This window comes from Adelges cooleyi, unplaced genomic scaffold, assembly GCF_023614345.1.
Source record: "Adelges cooleyi isolate 19-005CV unplaced genomic scaffold, UGA_ACOO_1.1 ACOO_flye_CR_arks_rails_tigmint_CR_PRNA_21, whole genome shotgun sequence".
NCBI lineage: Eukaryota > Metazoa > Arthropoda > Insecta > Hemiptera > Adelgidae > Adelges > Adelges cooleyi.
Genome location: NW_026095871.1, coordinates 13,861,685 through 13,873,798, shown reverse-complemented (window position 1 = coordinate 13,873,798; position 12,114 = coordinate 13,861,685). Strand labels below are relative to the sequence as shown.

At 26.3% G+C, this 12,114-nt stretch overlaps 3 protein-coding genes across 5 annotated transcripts; 1 reads left to right on the top strand and 2 right to left on the bottom strand.

The window, feature by feature from the left end:
- Positions 1-908: 908 nt before the first annotated feature.
- Positions 909-4,545, bottom strand: LOC126835016 (tRNA pseudouridine synthase-like 1). The gene is made up of 8 exons (XM_050567288.1): positions 4,452-4,545; positions 4,167-4,287; positions 3,682-3,810; positions 2,986-3,114; positions 2,402-2,572; positions 2,210-2,317; positions 1,664-1,793; positions 909-1,405 (listed from the first exon to the last, which is right to left on the bottom strand). The coding sequence occupies exons 2-8, from the start codon at positions 4,217-4,219 to the stop codon at positions 1,019-1,021; spliced, it is 1,107 nt and encodes a 368-aa protein (XP_050423245.1). The 5' UTR covers positions 4,220-4,287; positions 4,452-4,545; the 3' UTR covers positions 909-1,018.
- Positions 4,546-5,352: 807 nt separating this feature from the next.
- LOC126835014 (uncharacterized) lies at positions 5,353-9,222 on the bottom strand. 3 transcript variants are annotated; one of them, XM_050567285.1, is made up of 3 exons: positions 8,119-9,222; positions 7,910-8,039; positions 5,353-7,286 (listed from the first exon to the last, which is right to left on the bottom strand). In XM_050567285.1, exon 3 carries the CDS (start codon positions 7,175-7,177, stop codon positions 5,453-5,455), a length of 1,725 nt encoding a protein of 574 aa, XP_050423242.1. In that variant the 5' UTR covers positions 7,178-7,286; positions 7,910-8,039; positions 8,119-9,222; the 3' UTR covers positions 5,353-5,452. The 3 variants fall into 3 exon arrangements, with proteins under 3 accessions (XP_050423242.1, XP_050423243.1, XP_050423241.1); XM_050567286.1 differs by having other exon boundaries at positions 7,910-8,036; XM_050567284.1 differs by having other exon boundaries at positions 7,910-9,222.
- LOC126835017 (tubulin-specific chaperone C-like) lies at positions 9,117-11,445 on the top strand. The gene is made up of 2 exons (XM_050567289.1): positions 9,117-9,345; positions 9,677-11,445. Exon 2 carries the CDS (start codon positions 10,271-10,273, stop codon positions 11,156-11,158), a length of 888 nt encoding a protein of 295 aa, XP_050423246.1. The 5' UTR covers positions 9,117-9,345; positions 9,677-10,270; the 3' UTR covers positions 11,159-11,445.
- The last annotated feature ends 669 nt before the right edge of the window (positions 11,446-12,114 follow it).

Here is a 12,114-nt window from a genome sequence, read left to right as displayed (position 1 = left end):
CCATATAATGTTTAACATAACAATAGTTTGTTGTTTTACAAAGCAAGTTACTTACAGGAGGCCGGAGGGGCCATATTAAAATGTTTCCAGACAAATCAGAAAACACTTAAATAAGACATTGATACTAATGTTTTTAATGCTTATAATAAACTGTGGAAGAAGGTAGAATAGGAACTAATATCCAGTAATATCAATTACAAAGTATAAGTAATTTCTAGGAAATATTTGGATTTAAATTGAAAGTATACTAATTCTATTAATAATTTGTTTAGGTTTTTAATGTTTACACTGTCATGAATGGATCATTAAATTGAATTATTTTTGAGTTTAAAGAAGAATAAACAAATAAACTACATTTGGTTTAGTTTTATTTATTATATACAATTAACCAGTAAATTAAGTAAAAAATGAATGAGATTTTATTTTTAAGCGGGGGTTTTTTTTTTTGTACAAATTATTATCTTGAAATGTTTACATCAATTATTGAGCATTATATTTCTTCAACTGATTAATAAAACCAGCATTTGGATTTATAGTCCGTCTTCTTTCTTTTACATACTTGAAGGCTTCATCAAAATTTATGTTTAAATACTTCATGACATATGCTATGGTAATTGACGCTGATCTTGATATGCCAGCATTACAATGTATAAATACTCGACGACCAGAAAAACGAATATTTTCAATATATTGAAAGCATTCATCAAACATTTTTGTCAAATCGAAGGTAGGTAAATCATATATTTCAATAAATGTGTAGACATAATCGTCATGCTTTGGTACGGGTACACCTAGGCTTAAAATATCAGTAATTTTTAGAGATTTTAAAATATTGAAGTCATTAGCAACATCTTGCGAGCCAAAATATAGAAATTCAAACACTTTGCCAATACCTAAATCGGGTTTTGTATCAACAACATAGCCATATGTATGTTCATTTAACAATAATTGACTTATAAAACCATCCTTGGATTTTGTTTCTCTAAAAACATTACCACTTTCAGTAGTAACTTTAGTTTCAACGTTTACTAGATCCTTCTTCTTTCTTCGTATTTGATCTAAGAAGCTCATTTCGTTTAATTATTTCTAATGATTTAGAAATACGAGCATTCAGAGCAACTCTTCTGTTTTCTATGCGTTGCTTAACTATCAACTTCTTTATTTCCAAACAATTTTCTACTTCACTGTCGACTGCATTTTGCTCTTTTAGCTCTATTACGGGTTCTGGCACTTTTAAATCTACTTTATCGTAACCAATATCATACAAATAAAGGCCATAGCTTGGCACTGTAGATGCTTTAGGATTCCAGCTTTTACTTGATGGATTATCAAACATGTATTTTACATCATCATATGATATTTTTTTTTGAGCAACTCCTAAAAGTACACCAACAGTTCGCCTAACCTAGAACAATGTTAATTTTATAAAGTCTGTACAACTAAAACTAAAATATAAATATTTCTTAGTTCAGTAACTATAAACCACAGGTGAAACTGTCTATAGTGACAGCGAAAAAACTGTGATGAGTTAATTAATATTTCTAGTGTCACTATACTATTTTGTATAAATTATGAAAATTACACTGAATAGCCTTTAGGTGTTATTGTGTGTACATAATTTTATTTATTTATTATTACACATTTATACTATTTTATATGTTACCTGTTTGTATAAAAATGATTTTGCATTAATATAAATATCCCAATAGTTAAAATAGTTGTCAAATTCTGTGGGGTAAAAAGAGCGGCCAGGTACAATATCAAGGCTATTCCATGTTCGCACAGTGGTTATACTGTCAAATAATATAAATACATGATAATTAATGTCTACAGTCCTATAATAAAAGAAATTATTATTTGAGTTCAACTTTATTTTCCTTAAAAAATAAAATTTATAATTTTATAGACTTCTTAGTTGAGCGTCAAATCAAAGATTTTTTTTAAAAGTCTGAAGTAAGTAAAGATGTTTGAAATTTGGATTTATGTTAGTCAATCTATTTAATTAAAATACAACATTTAATTTTAAGAAACCTAAGTTTCACAAAATATTATTTATTGTATTAGTCATATTAAGAAAACTGAAAAAAATGTGTAATATTAAATATACTAAGACACATTACTTTACACATTTTCCAAATTATATTAACTAAATACTGTTGTTACTAATAAACACAAAAAAAATTTATAACCAAAAAATTAAATACATTACTTAGATTTATCAAATAATTTTGGTTTTGCCATAAACGTTCTGAAGTCTTTTGTTCCAATAAACAAAGGTACAACTTTTTTCATAAGATCCAAATCAAAATCTGGTTCACTGAAAATACAAATTTGTTTGTCAAATCATTGCAATACACCTTGTATAAATATTGTGTTCTAACTAAGTTCATTAAATACTCACTATACAAAAAAACACCGACGATCTTCAGTTATGGGAAGTGGAAAAACGTATCTTTGAGATATCAATTCTTCGTTATTAGGTTTTAACACTGCTAACCGATATAAATATTTTCTCCATTTAGCACACCCTCTGGCATTAAACTCATTAGAAACTAACTGAGCTCCTATTAATCTAAAATAGAAATAATAAAAAAATGAAGTATACAATTTTAATATAAAAAATAATAATTAATTTTATTATAAACAGTATAAAACAAACAAAAAGTTTTAGTACTTGTCTATTATGTTATGTCGATTACCTAAATGTATAGTGATTATTTTTTACTAGTGCTTACCAATTTTTTTTTAAAACTACACATAATTTTTCAGTTCTTTGTAATTTATGAATTGTTTAAAATTATAATTCATAAATTATTCAAAAGAAAACTGATTTAAATATATGGGCCCCATACAGTCTAAAGGATTATTATGAGGCATTTTCAGATGCCTTTTGTTTCGCCACTTTCAGAGGTTATCAATATAAGGATAATGAAATTGACACATTTGGTAGTTGAGATAATAGTCAGTTTTAAATTGTTAACTTACCTAATTGGAACCTGTGCTTTAATCAAAAAGTTATTAACTTGATAGACAAGCTTATTGGGATGAATGTTGTACTTAAATTCTAAGTCAACATGAGCAGATGACTTAAAAGCATGTACGCCTTGGTCAGTACTAAAAAATAAAATCCGTCAAACATAATGTTAATTATTATTTCGAGAGTACCTAATTTATGTTAAATCAGTAGTATCGAAATAATAAAATTAATATTTTTTTTGTATGTATATTCTTGTTCATAATTCATTCTATCAAGCTTTTTTATAATTATCTTTTCATTAATTTAAATAAATTATTATTAAATTAATTTACTTTTTATTAACATATAACCAAAAAGAACAAACGTTTTTTTATTATTCAGCCATATTTTTTTTTGCCTACAAGTGTCTTTAACAACTGTATAATTCTAGCAAAACTAAATCTAAGTACTTTCTTTATATTTTCAACCTTGTAACTGACAAACTAAATCAGATTACTACCTCCCTTGGTCAGTTTCTTCACTTCATATATCTTTATACTTAAATTATAAATTGTATAGTTCTGATTTTCTTAATCTATTTCTGTTCATCGATTCCCTCCACTTTATTCTCATATTTCAGTAAATTTTTGTACCATTCATATAGAAAATTGTTGAATAATAGATTCAAATTGATGTTTAAAATATTAATAATTGAAAATACAAACCGACTGGATATATGTAACCTAGGATAATTTTTTGGTTCTAGTTGCTTTAGTGCATATTCAAGTAATCCTTGTATAGAAGAAGGATCATCGTTATGTTTGATATCATAAGTTAATTGTCGTTGTACACCCCTAAAAAACAATTTTAATTGATATTTATAATCATTATCATCATCATGCGAGATTAACAGATCATGAGAGCCCAACGCTGCCATCATAAATTTGTTACAAGACGAACTCGTTATCCGGGACAGGTAGTTAGTCCATCACCTGATAGGGAGGGGGATGATGGTTTCTTTTCACTAGATGATTGCTCGCCTAGCAAACAAAATCCAAACTAACAAGGGGAAAAAAGAGTGCCTTGTAACGTAGACAAATTCCAAATTGAATATTACTTTGAATTTTAAAATGCAAAGATCAACTTTTGAAGTTTAGTTAGTTATACAATATGTATTTTTAAATCTTTTATTAAATATCTAATATCTTACCGAAATCTAGTTCCAATGTATGAAAAGTATAACAAATAACGGTTCAACGTCATTTTAAATATTCTTAAACGAACTAACACCAGATATTAAACTTTTCAAATACGTTATTATACACGTGAGCCTGTAATTTATTTAAGTTACTAAAGTACATAATATTTTATAAATACCAATTAAAATAGTGTGAACGAGGTGAGATTTTAAGTAAAACACAATTTCAAAGTTTAACAATTACTGTGTGGCGATTGCTCTCAGCTCCACTATATATTAATTAAAATTTTAACTTACTCGAGTTCACGAACAACATGATGCGAAGCTTACTAGAATACTAATGGACGATGGTAATTGGTATTTTAATTTTTAATACTAAAAAGTATGCTTTTGCCGGCAAACGTGTTGATAAGATAACTGATAAGGATAGTACAAATATTTTAATTCCCTTTATGAAGTTGTTTTAACTGTAATATTACTAATTTTTTAAAACTATTGGATTTTAAAACGTTCTTTTGTAGTCATAGACTTGTAAAATAGTTTCTACTTTCTACGCTAGAATTTTCGTTGGTTTCTTTCATCCAACCTCTTATATATTTTTTGATATCAGGGTAGTTAAATTCTCTAATTAAATTTTACCCCTGGTTTGCAGTTTGCTCATTACGTGTTTTTTCTCAAATTTGTTCAATTAAAGTTGCTCTCCATTATATGTATTACAAAATATTTCATAACTACACTTTTATTTGTATGTATTTAATAACAATACAATGATATAATATAATTGTTTTTATATTACATAATTTAAAAATACAATAACAATAGTTAAGTTCACAGTTAGTAAATATCTGACTAGAGAATAAGTTATTAGTTATAAACAATGTAATATATATTAAAGCATGATTTATTTTTTAAGTAAATTCCTTAAAATTATTTAAAAAATTTGTTTATTACAATGATGTGTTAAACAAAAAAAAAAAATGTTTTTTTGTAAATTATAGAAATGTATAATGCAATTATTAAAATTATTTCAATTGAACATTATCTACTTAAATAACCAACACTATTCTAGTTTATTGATTTATACAAATTAAAAAAAAATAATAGTGACTAGCAAGAAGGTAAACATCATAAATGAAAACTATTTGTGAAAGCTATATATAAATAAAAAACAAAGACGTACATTCTTTATCTTTAAAGAACTGTTTAACTTTTAACAAACAAATTGTAATATCAAGTGATCTATATTTTTATTTAACTAAAAATACTTTTAGTTTGCTATTAATTTTTATTAGTAAGTTTTAGGTATATATTAGTATATTTTCATTTTCAATAAAGCTCTTAACAAATTCAACTCCCTCACAACCAGACAATGTAAAAGCAATTTCATTTTTACAAATTTTTTCACTTTCTAAAAAAAAGTTCATTAAATTTGTGTCTACTTGTTTACTTCTATAGTTGATTGATATCCAAATTTTAAGCACCCCAAACTTGATAGGAACTATATCTTCAGTGAGTTTATTGTCTACAAATTTAAACGCATGATATTTCGGCTCTACTGCTAAAAATCCAATCACTTTTAAACTAGGTATTACAGCTAAATAAACAGAATGTGATACGTTGAAGTTTTGTTCAAGTATTCCATATTCCAAATTCACAAAGTCATTTACATTTTGTATGGTTGTTTCAAGTTTTTCATTCTTTAAATTCCCATTTACTTTGACAATAAAATAAGACAATCCACTTTCCTTAATGTTAATAACTCCATTATTCGGTATATTTCCTTTAAAATTTAACTTATGAACATTTTTATGTAGCATTTCGTGAAAAGATTCGGTCCAGATGAGAGGTACTTCAGACGAAGAAATACCACATGCACAAAGTGTTTTATTTGTTATTTTAGGATTTAAGGTCGCTAAAAATGCTGGTACTAAAGTACCGTTTTCTAATTCTACCATATCGTTACATACATTATATTCCAAACCAATATCCATTTTGTCGCTTATAGATTGATTGCTTTTGTTCATCCTGGTTGGTCTTTTAATTTTTAAAATGCTCAAATTATTATTTGATGATAACACATGTGTGCTAGGTTTATTTATACGTTTCTTTGACTTTTTAATTCTACAGATTTCTGGTGCTGTAGTAGCGTGTCTAGATGTAATTGCGGATTTATCTTTAAGTTTACTCAATTGGTTTTTTTGTTTAACATCAGAATCTTTGGCAAATAACTCTGGTACATTAATAGCCACTACTGAAGGTTCTTTAGGTATAGTAACACTATAGTCACTTAAACTTATGTTTAACGGAATAGCATTTGGTGTTATTGAATTTACTTTGAAATTTGTATAATCATTATATGCAACTGAATCGTCTCTTTCTCCAAAATCTTTTCTAACAACTAAGACATCAGAAAGACTACAGTCATTTAAAATAGATTTAATATGCTGTTTAGATACATTACTAGTTTTACAATCTATAGATGTATTTTTTTTAAATATAGTTTCCTTGCTTGAAGCAACTGTTAAGTTAGTGTCAATTGATTTAAGTTTAGTTTTTGGCGAAGAAGTAAGAAGAGTTTTGTTTTTAGGAAACACTCTGTAGTATTTCAAATATTTTAAATCAGGAAAATCAGAATCTGATGACGATTCTACAATAACTTCAACTTGTTTGTCTAAATTTATGTTTTTATCATTCTTATGGATTTTGGTAAGCTGATTATCCAGTTTATTTTTTTGAGGTAACGTATTTTTTTTTACATCACGCCAACTATAATTAGTGTTTGAAAGTTTTGATGAATATTCCTTTTTAATTTTTGATTTTGATGTAGAAACATTACATTGTCTTCTAATTTGCATAAAGTTTCTGTAAGATTCCATTGATTGTAGATAAGATGGTCTTGTTGTTTTATCTAACTCTGACTTAGTTTTTCGTTTTTTATTGCGACTCTTAAAAAAGGTGTTATTATTTTCAGTATCTGAACTGTTAAAATCATATACTTTAATTGATTTTGTACTATAAGCCATTTTTCATTGAAATACAGTTGAATAACCATCCAAATTTCCAAATAAGAAATACAATTTTCGTTTTCAGATGAAGTAAATCGAGATCCAAACTTTAGTTTTAGTCAACAAGCTGAAATGTATTAAAATACTTAACAGATACTAAAAAACAGACATAATTTTAAAATAAATTATTTAACATCATTTATTTTAGGTTTAAACATTTTTTAAAGTTTTTTAATAGGTTTTCAAGTTCAAAAATTAAAAACGCTAGACAAGTTTTGTTTTTACCAAAAAAATAACAAAGATTATAGATTATAATTTAGGTATATAATGATTCAAAATTAACTCATTTTGGAAAAATATTTTTATTTAACTCTTAGATATTTAATTGCATAGTTTACATAAAGTTCCTAAAAATATAGATGTAGAACCTAAACACTATTTTTGACGTAATTGGTTTAAATTTTAATAAGATGATAGATATTTACCTGAATAATTGTTATACAAAAAAAATAATTAATATACTAAAATATTTTATTATCAAATTACAAGACAAGTATGAAACATTTAAATTCCCTAGCAACTATATTAGTTACCTTATTTCTTACTAAAATAACCTATAATACTTTTAAAAAATAACTGTACCTATAAAAAAATAACTGTACCTATAAAAAAGTAAAATACTTTTTAGTATTTACTGTATAACCTATATAACTATACAACCTAACATGTGTAGTTAATCAGTTTACTTACTTATAAATTGCTAAAGTTTAATCATTATCTTGTCATCGGATTTTGTTTCCAAAATCTATAGAAAAAAATCGTCACGTTATTTTGGTAGAGAAAATCTACATTTCACCATTCGTCAACCGTCGCATAGCTTCTAGTACAAAATAGACTTTTTTGTAAAATGCTTAAAAATATTTCAGTACTAATTGATAAAAAACGATAGGTTATTTTACCTTTTACAACACTAAATTAGGAAAAGTTGGTTAATAATTTGTAAATAAAAAAACAAAATGATATATATTTCAAGTTATAATTAATATTTAATATGGGCATTTTTACATTTTTAAGAAATATTCGAATAGATGTTAGAAATATAGAATTTGGATTTACCATAGGGCTACGAAGTTATTAAATAATAAATATAGATAGGTACATGGTTACTTGTTCATTACTTGATTTCGGTAAGTGGTACCTTTTTTTATTTTTATTTGGTTAATTTACAATAATTTCCTTGATGATCCATGTCCCACGGGCTACCCGCTACTATAAACGTTTCGCTTTTATCATTTCAGAGAATTTTGACTGAAATTTTCAGTTTTTCACCACGGAAAAGTTCGAAACCAATTAAAAAATGTTTATAAAAATACGTATAGGTATGACTTAGTAATAATTATAGTACGTTTTTTGGGTCCGATAAAACTATACGTGTTTCACAATTTATAAGTCCAAATTGTTTTCTTCGCGATAGAAAGAGTTAAATATAAAGTTTAAAAATCGTCTTCACGTGTAACTTTTCTATGGCGTTGATCCGGCCCTTTTATTAATTTTTTTTATACTTCTACATAGTTTAAGAGAATATATACGTAAAAGAATAGTTACTTGTCATTAAGAAAAAAAAAGACCAAGTTGCTAAGGAATGTTCTACTCTGCCGATAAAATGCATTTACCTGCTTTTATGTAATAAGTATACTACCAAGTCGACAATTAACATTAACTCAGGATTAACTTAATTAGATTTCGGTGTATACTTTAATAGGATTGTTTTATCTTTTTGTGAAGCTTAAGAAAAATTAGGTCTTATTCAATTGTATTAACGACAGTAATGTAGATTATATAGGTAGATTTTTCAATTTATGCCTAATACTGTATTACAGTTAAGTGAAATATAATATTTTTTTATTAGTGGTAACACTACTTAGGTGCTCGTTAATCGTTATCTATTCGATTTTATTTTGTTTACGCAGAGGTGAGAGGTCGGACTGGCAGAGATTCCATAAAGAATAATATAAATGATTTAAGTTTCACTGGAAATTGCCTTTGAAGTTTGATTACGATTTTTCTGTAGAAACAACAAAAATAATATATAGATAACTTAATAGTAAAAGAATTTACCCACAAAATTGTCGTGGTAAATTATACTCATGGAGCCTAATAAGAAAACTTTGAAAATATTAAATATTGTAAGTTTTTTATATTATAAATGACGTAATTTATAATTTAATGGAAATATCATACACATTATTTTTTAAGTTTGTAATTTTTATAATGTAAAAAATTAAGTATAGTTTACCAATTTAGTAATTTTTGCACTTACATGCTTAAATATATGTATATAATACTTATTATTGGTAGAAATCTACATTTGATAGATACAAATAGATATTTTGGTACAGATCGTTATTTATTATTAAGCATATGTAGAATAGCTATTATAAATCACAAACACTAATTATTTATTTTAGTTGATGTTGATCGTTAAATAAAATATTGTTTATAATAATATGTTTTTAGATGCTAATTCTGTTCACAATTTTCATATGGTCATATGTTATCTCCGCTGCTCAAATGATTTACGAACAAACTAAATCGTGTTAATGACACAAGTTTTAATGAATATAATTAATAGCAGCCTGCAGTATACTACGGTCGCAATATAGTCTCAGCATTGAGCATTCGAAATGCGATTGCAAAATGCAATTTATGCATTCTTTAGTTAGATAACAGAATACAGATCTGATGTGACTAGACGTGTTCTTATCATTTTATCAGTAGTTCTGACTTCTGTGCAAGATTTGCGATTTGGCCATCCGAGTCCGAATTCGATGGATTTAATTCGTCAGTTTGCTGCTTAAGTTCTATTTATTTTATTAGCCCTTAATAAATTTGAAGAGTTCTTGAGTTTAACAATTAAAAAGTGCCGTCATATTCCCCAATCTTCACAACTAAACACGCAAGTTAACAATCTTCCAAAATAGAGGTTACGTAATGTCATAATTCAGTAAGTAGAACCAGAAAGTAATTCGTTGTTATAAAATATAAAATGCTATTATTGCCAGTATAAATGATGAAAACCTGTGGACGGTAATACTAATTTAAGAAATTTCAATGGAGTTAACAAGTGTATCTTCAATTGGTCAAAAAGCATCATTTGATGATGTCTTTAGCAATAAATTAAAAGATATTAATAACATTTTAACTGCTATCGAAGGTAATCAAATTGAAACCGAGCATATTCAAGATAACTTTCATGAGACTCTGAAAAAAATCAATGAACTCCAAGAATTTGTTAATGATTCGAAGGTATTCTTGCCATCATATAATATGAAAAAATGTTCAAATGAGATTAAAGAATTAACAAAATATTATGAAAATTTACACGATAAAATACTACCTAAAAAAAAATTTGCTTTTGGAAAACGTACAACTAAACCTTTAAAGCCAAAAGTGGAAGTAAATGTTGAACCCGTAAGAGAATTATTAGTGTATAAAGATGATTGTGGCTTCAAGAACCGCTCAAATGAAGTTCTTAAACTCGAAGAAGATCAAACATTTTCAAAAGACATAGTTTTAGAAAAACTTGACAATTGTAAAGTTTGTATTTATGGAATTCCAAGTACTGTTCATATGTCATCGCTGAAAAATTGTAAAATATTTGCTTTTGCAAGCACTTCAATTTTTGTTGATGACTGTAAGAATACGATACTCACTTGTGCATCCCAACAGTTAAGAGTCCATGACACGAAACTATGTGATTTTTATATTTACGTTGTTAGTACTGCTATAATAGAAAATTGTAAAGATCTACGTTTTGGACCCTTGCTACTTAACAGTCCAACTATTGAAAAATGTTTTGAAAGCACCGCCTTTGATAGAAATAAAAATAATTGGAAACTTATTAATGATTTTGATTGGCTATCATCTTATGAACCATCTCCAAATTGGACTGAAATATCAGAAAATGATCGTAATCAACCTTCAGTAGAAGAAGAGTAACTAAAATGTACGAATAATATTTAATTTATAAGCCTATACAAATTAAACAAAACCTAGTTTACTACACTACTGATGATCTTTGGAAATTATTAAAACCAATTAAAAATTCTTAAGTGTTGCATTCTTGTTATTATAATCTCTATGTATTTCACTAATATAATAAAGCAATTATTTACACATTTGTCATGATAGTCTTAAGTAAATTTTATTTTTATACCTCTAGTTATTGTTATTTTTGTATTTCTTACACTTAAACACTTAATTGTAATCTTACATTGTTAACACTTAATAATAAACTAACTAGTTAATATAGTTAATAAAATATTTTTTACTCCCACAATGTAGAACTTAATATTTGAGGGGCACAGGGGAAAAAACGGTAGTAGTCACATTATGAAAATTTTAGAGTATAGCAAAATCAAAGTTCGTGAATTCCTCTCCCTCTTACATAAGAACAAAAAAAATCACATTAAATGCTATTGTAATCAAAAATGTATTTATTTAAACAATCTGTTGACATAAATAAAAAAATTAATGGCATAAATTGAAAAAAAAAATTTTGATAATGTGACTACTTCTGTTTTTTCCCTGTGCCCTTCATTTTCTTCTTTAACTTTCAAAAAAGGCAAGTGATATTGGCCAGCTAAATCCTCCTCTCAACATATCTACCCATTGACACGACTTATTTAGTCCACATTTCCGTATTTATTTATTTTTACCACCCACCTGCTAATTCTTAAAATAAATTTTCCTCTTTTTTGTCAAAATTTCCAAACATTTTTCCTGTTATCGGCGTAACTGTTGATACACATAGTAGGTAGTTTATTTTCTTAAGAGGTATTGAAATTATAAATTTAATATAATAATTAAAATTTCAATACACATTGCGTTTTAAACACCGTTTTTCAAAAAGTCTTAATATTGATTCAAGACAAAATAATTATAAACTAAGAATT

Coding starts and splice junctions, on each gene's coding strand:
- LOC126835016 (XM_050567288.1), bottom strand. CDS start 4,219: ATGACGTTGAACCGTTATTTGTTATACTTTTCATACATTGGAACTAGA. Junction 2,573..2,985: donor AAAGCACAGGTTCCAATTAG/GTAAGTTAACAA, acceptor TTTCTATTTTAG/ATTAATAGGAGCTCAGTTAG. Junction 1,406..1,663: donor AATCATTTTTATACAAACAG/GTAACATATAAA, acceptor ACATTGTTCTAG/GTTAGGCGAACTGTTGGTGT.
- LOC126835014 (XM_050567284.1), bottom strand. CDS start 7,177: ATGGCTTATAGTACAAAATCAATTAAAGTATATGATTTTAACAGTTCA.
- LOC126835017 (XM_050567289.1), top strand. CDS start 10,271: ATGGAGTTAACAAGTGTATCTTCAATTGGTCAAAAAGCATCATTTGAT.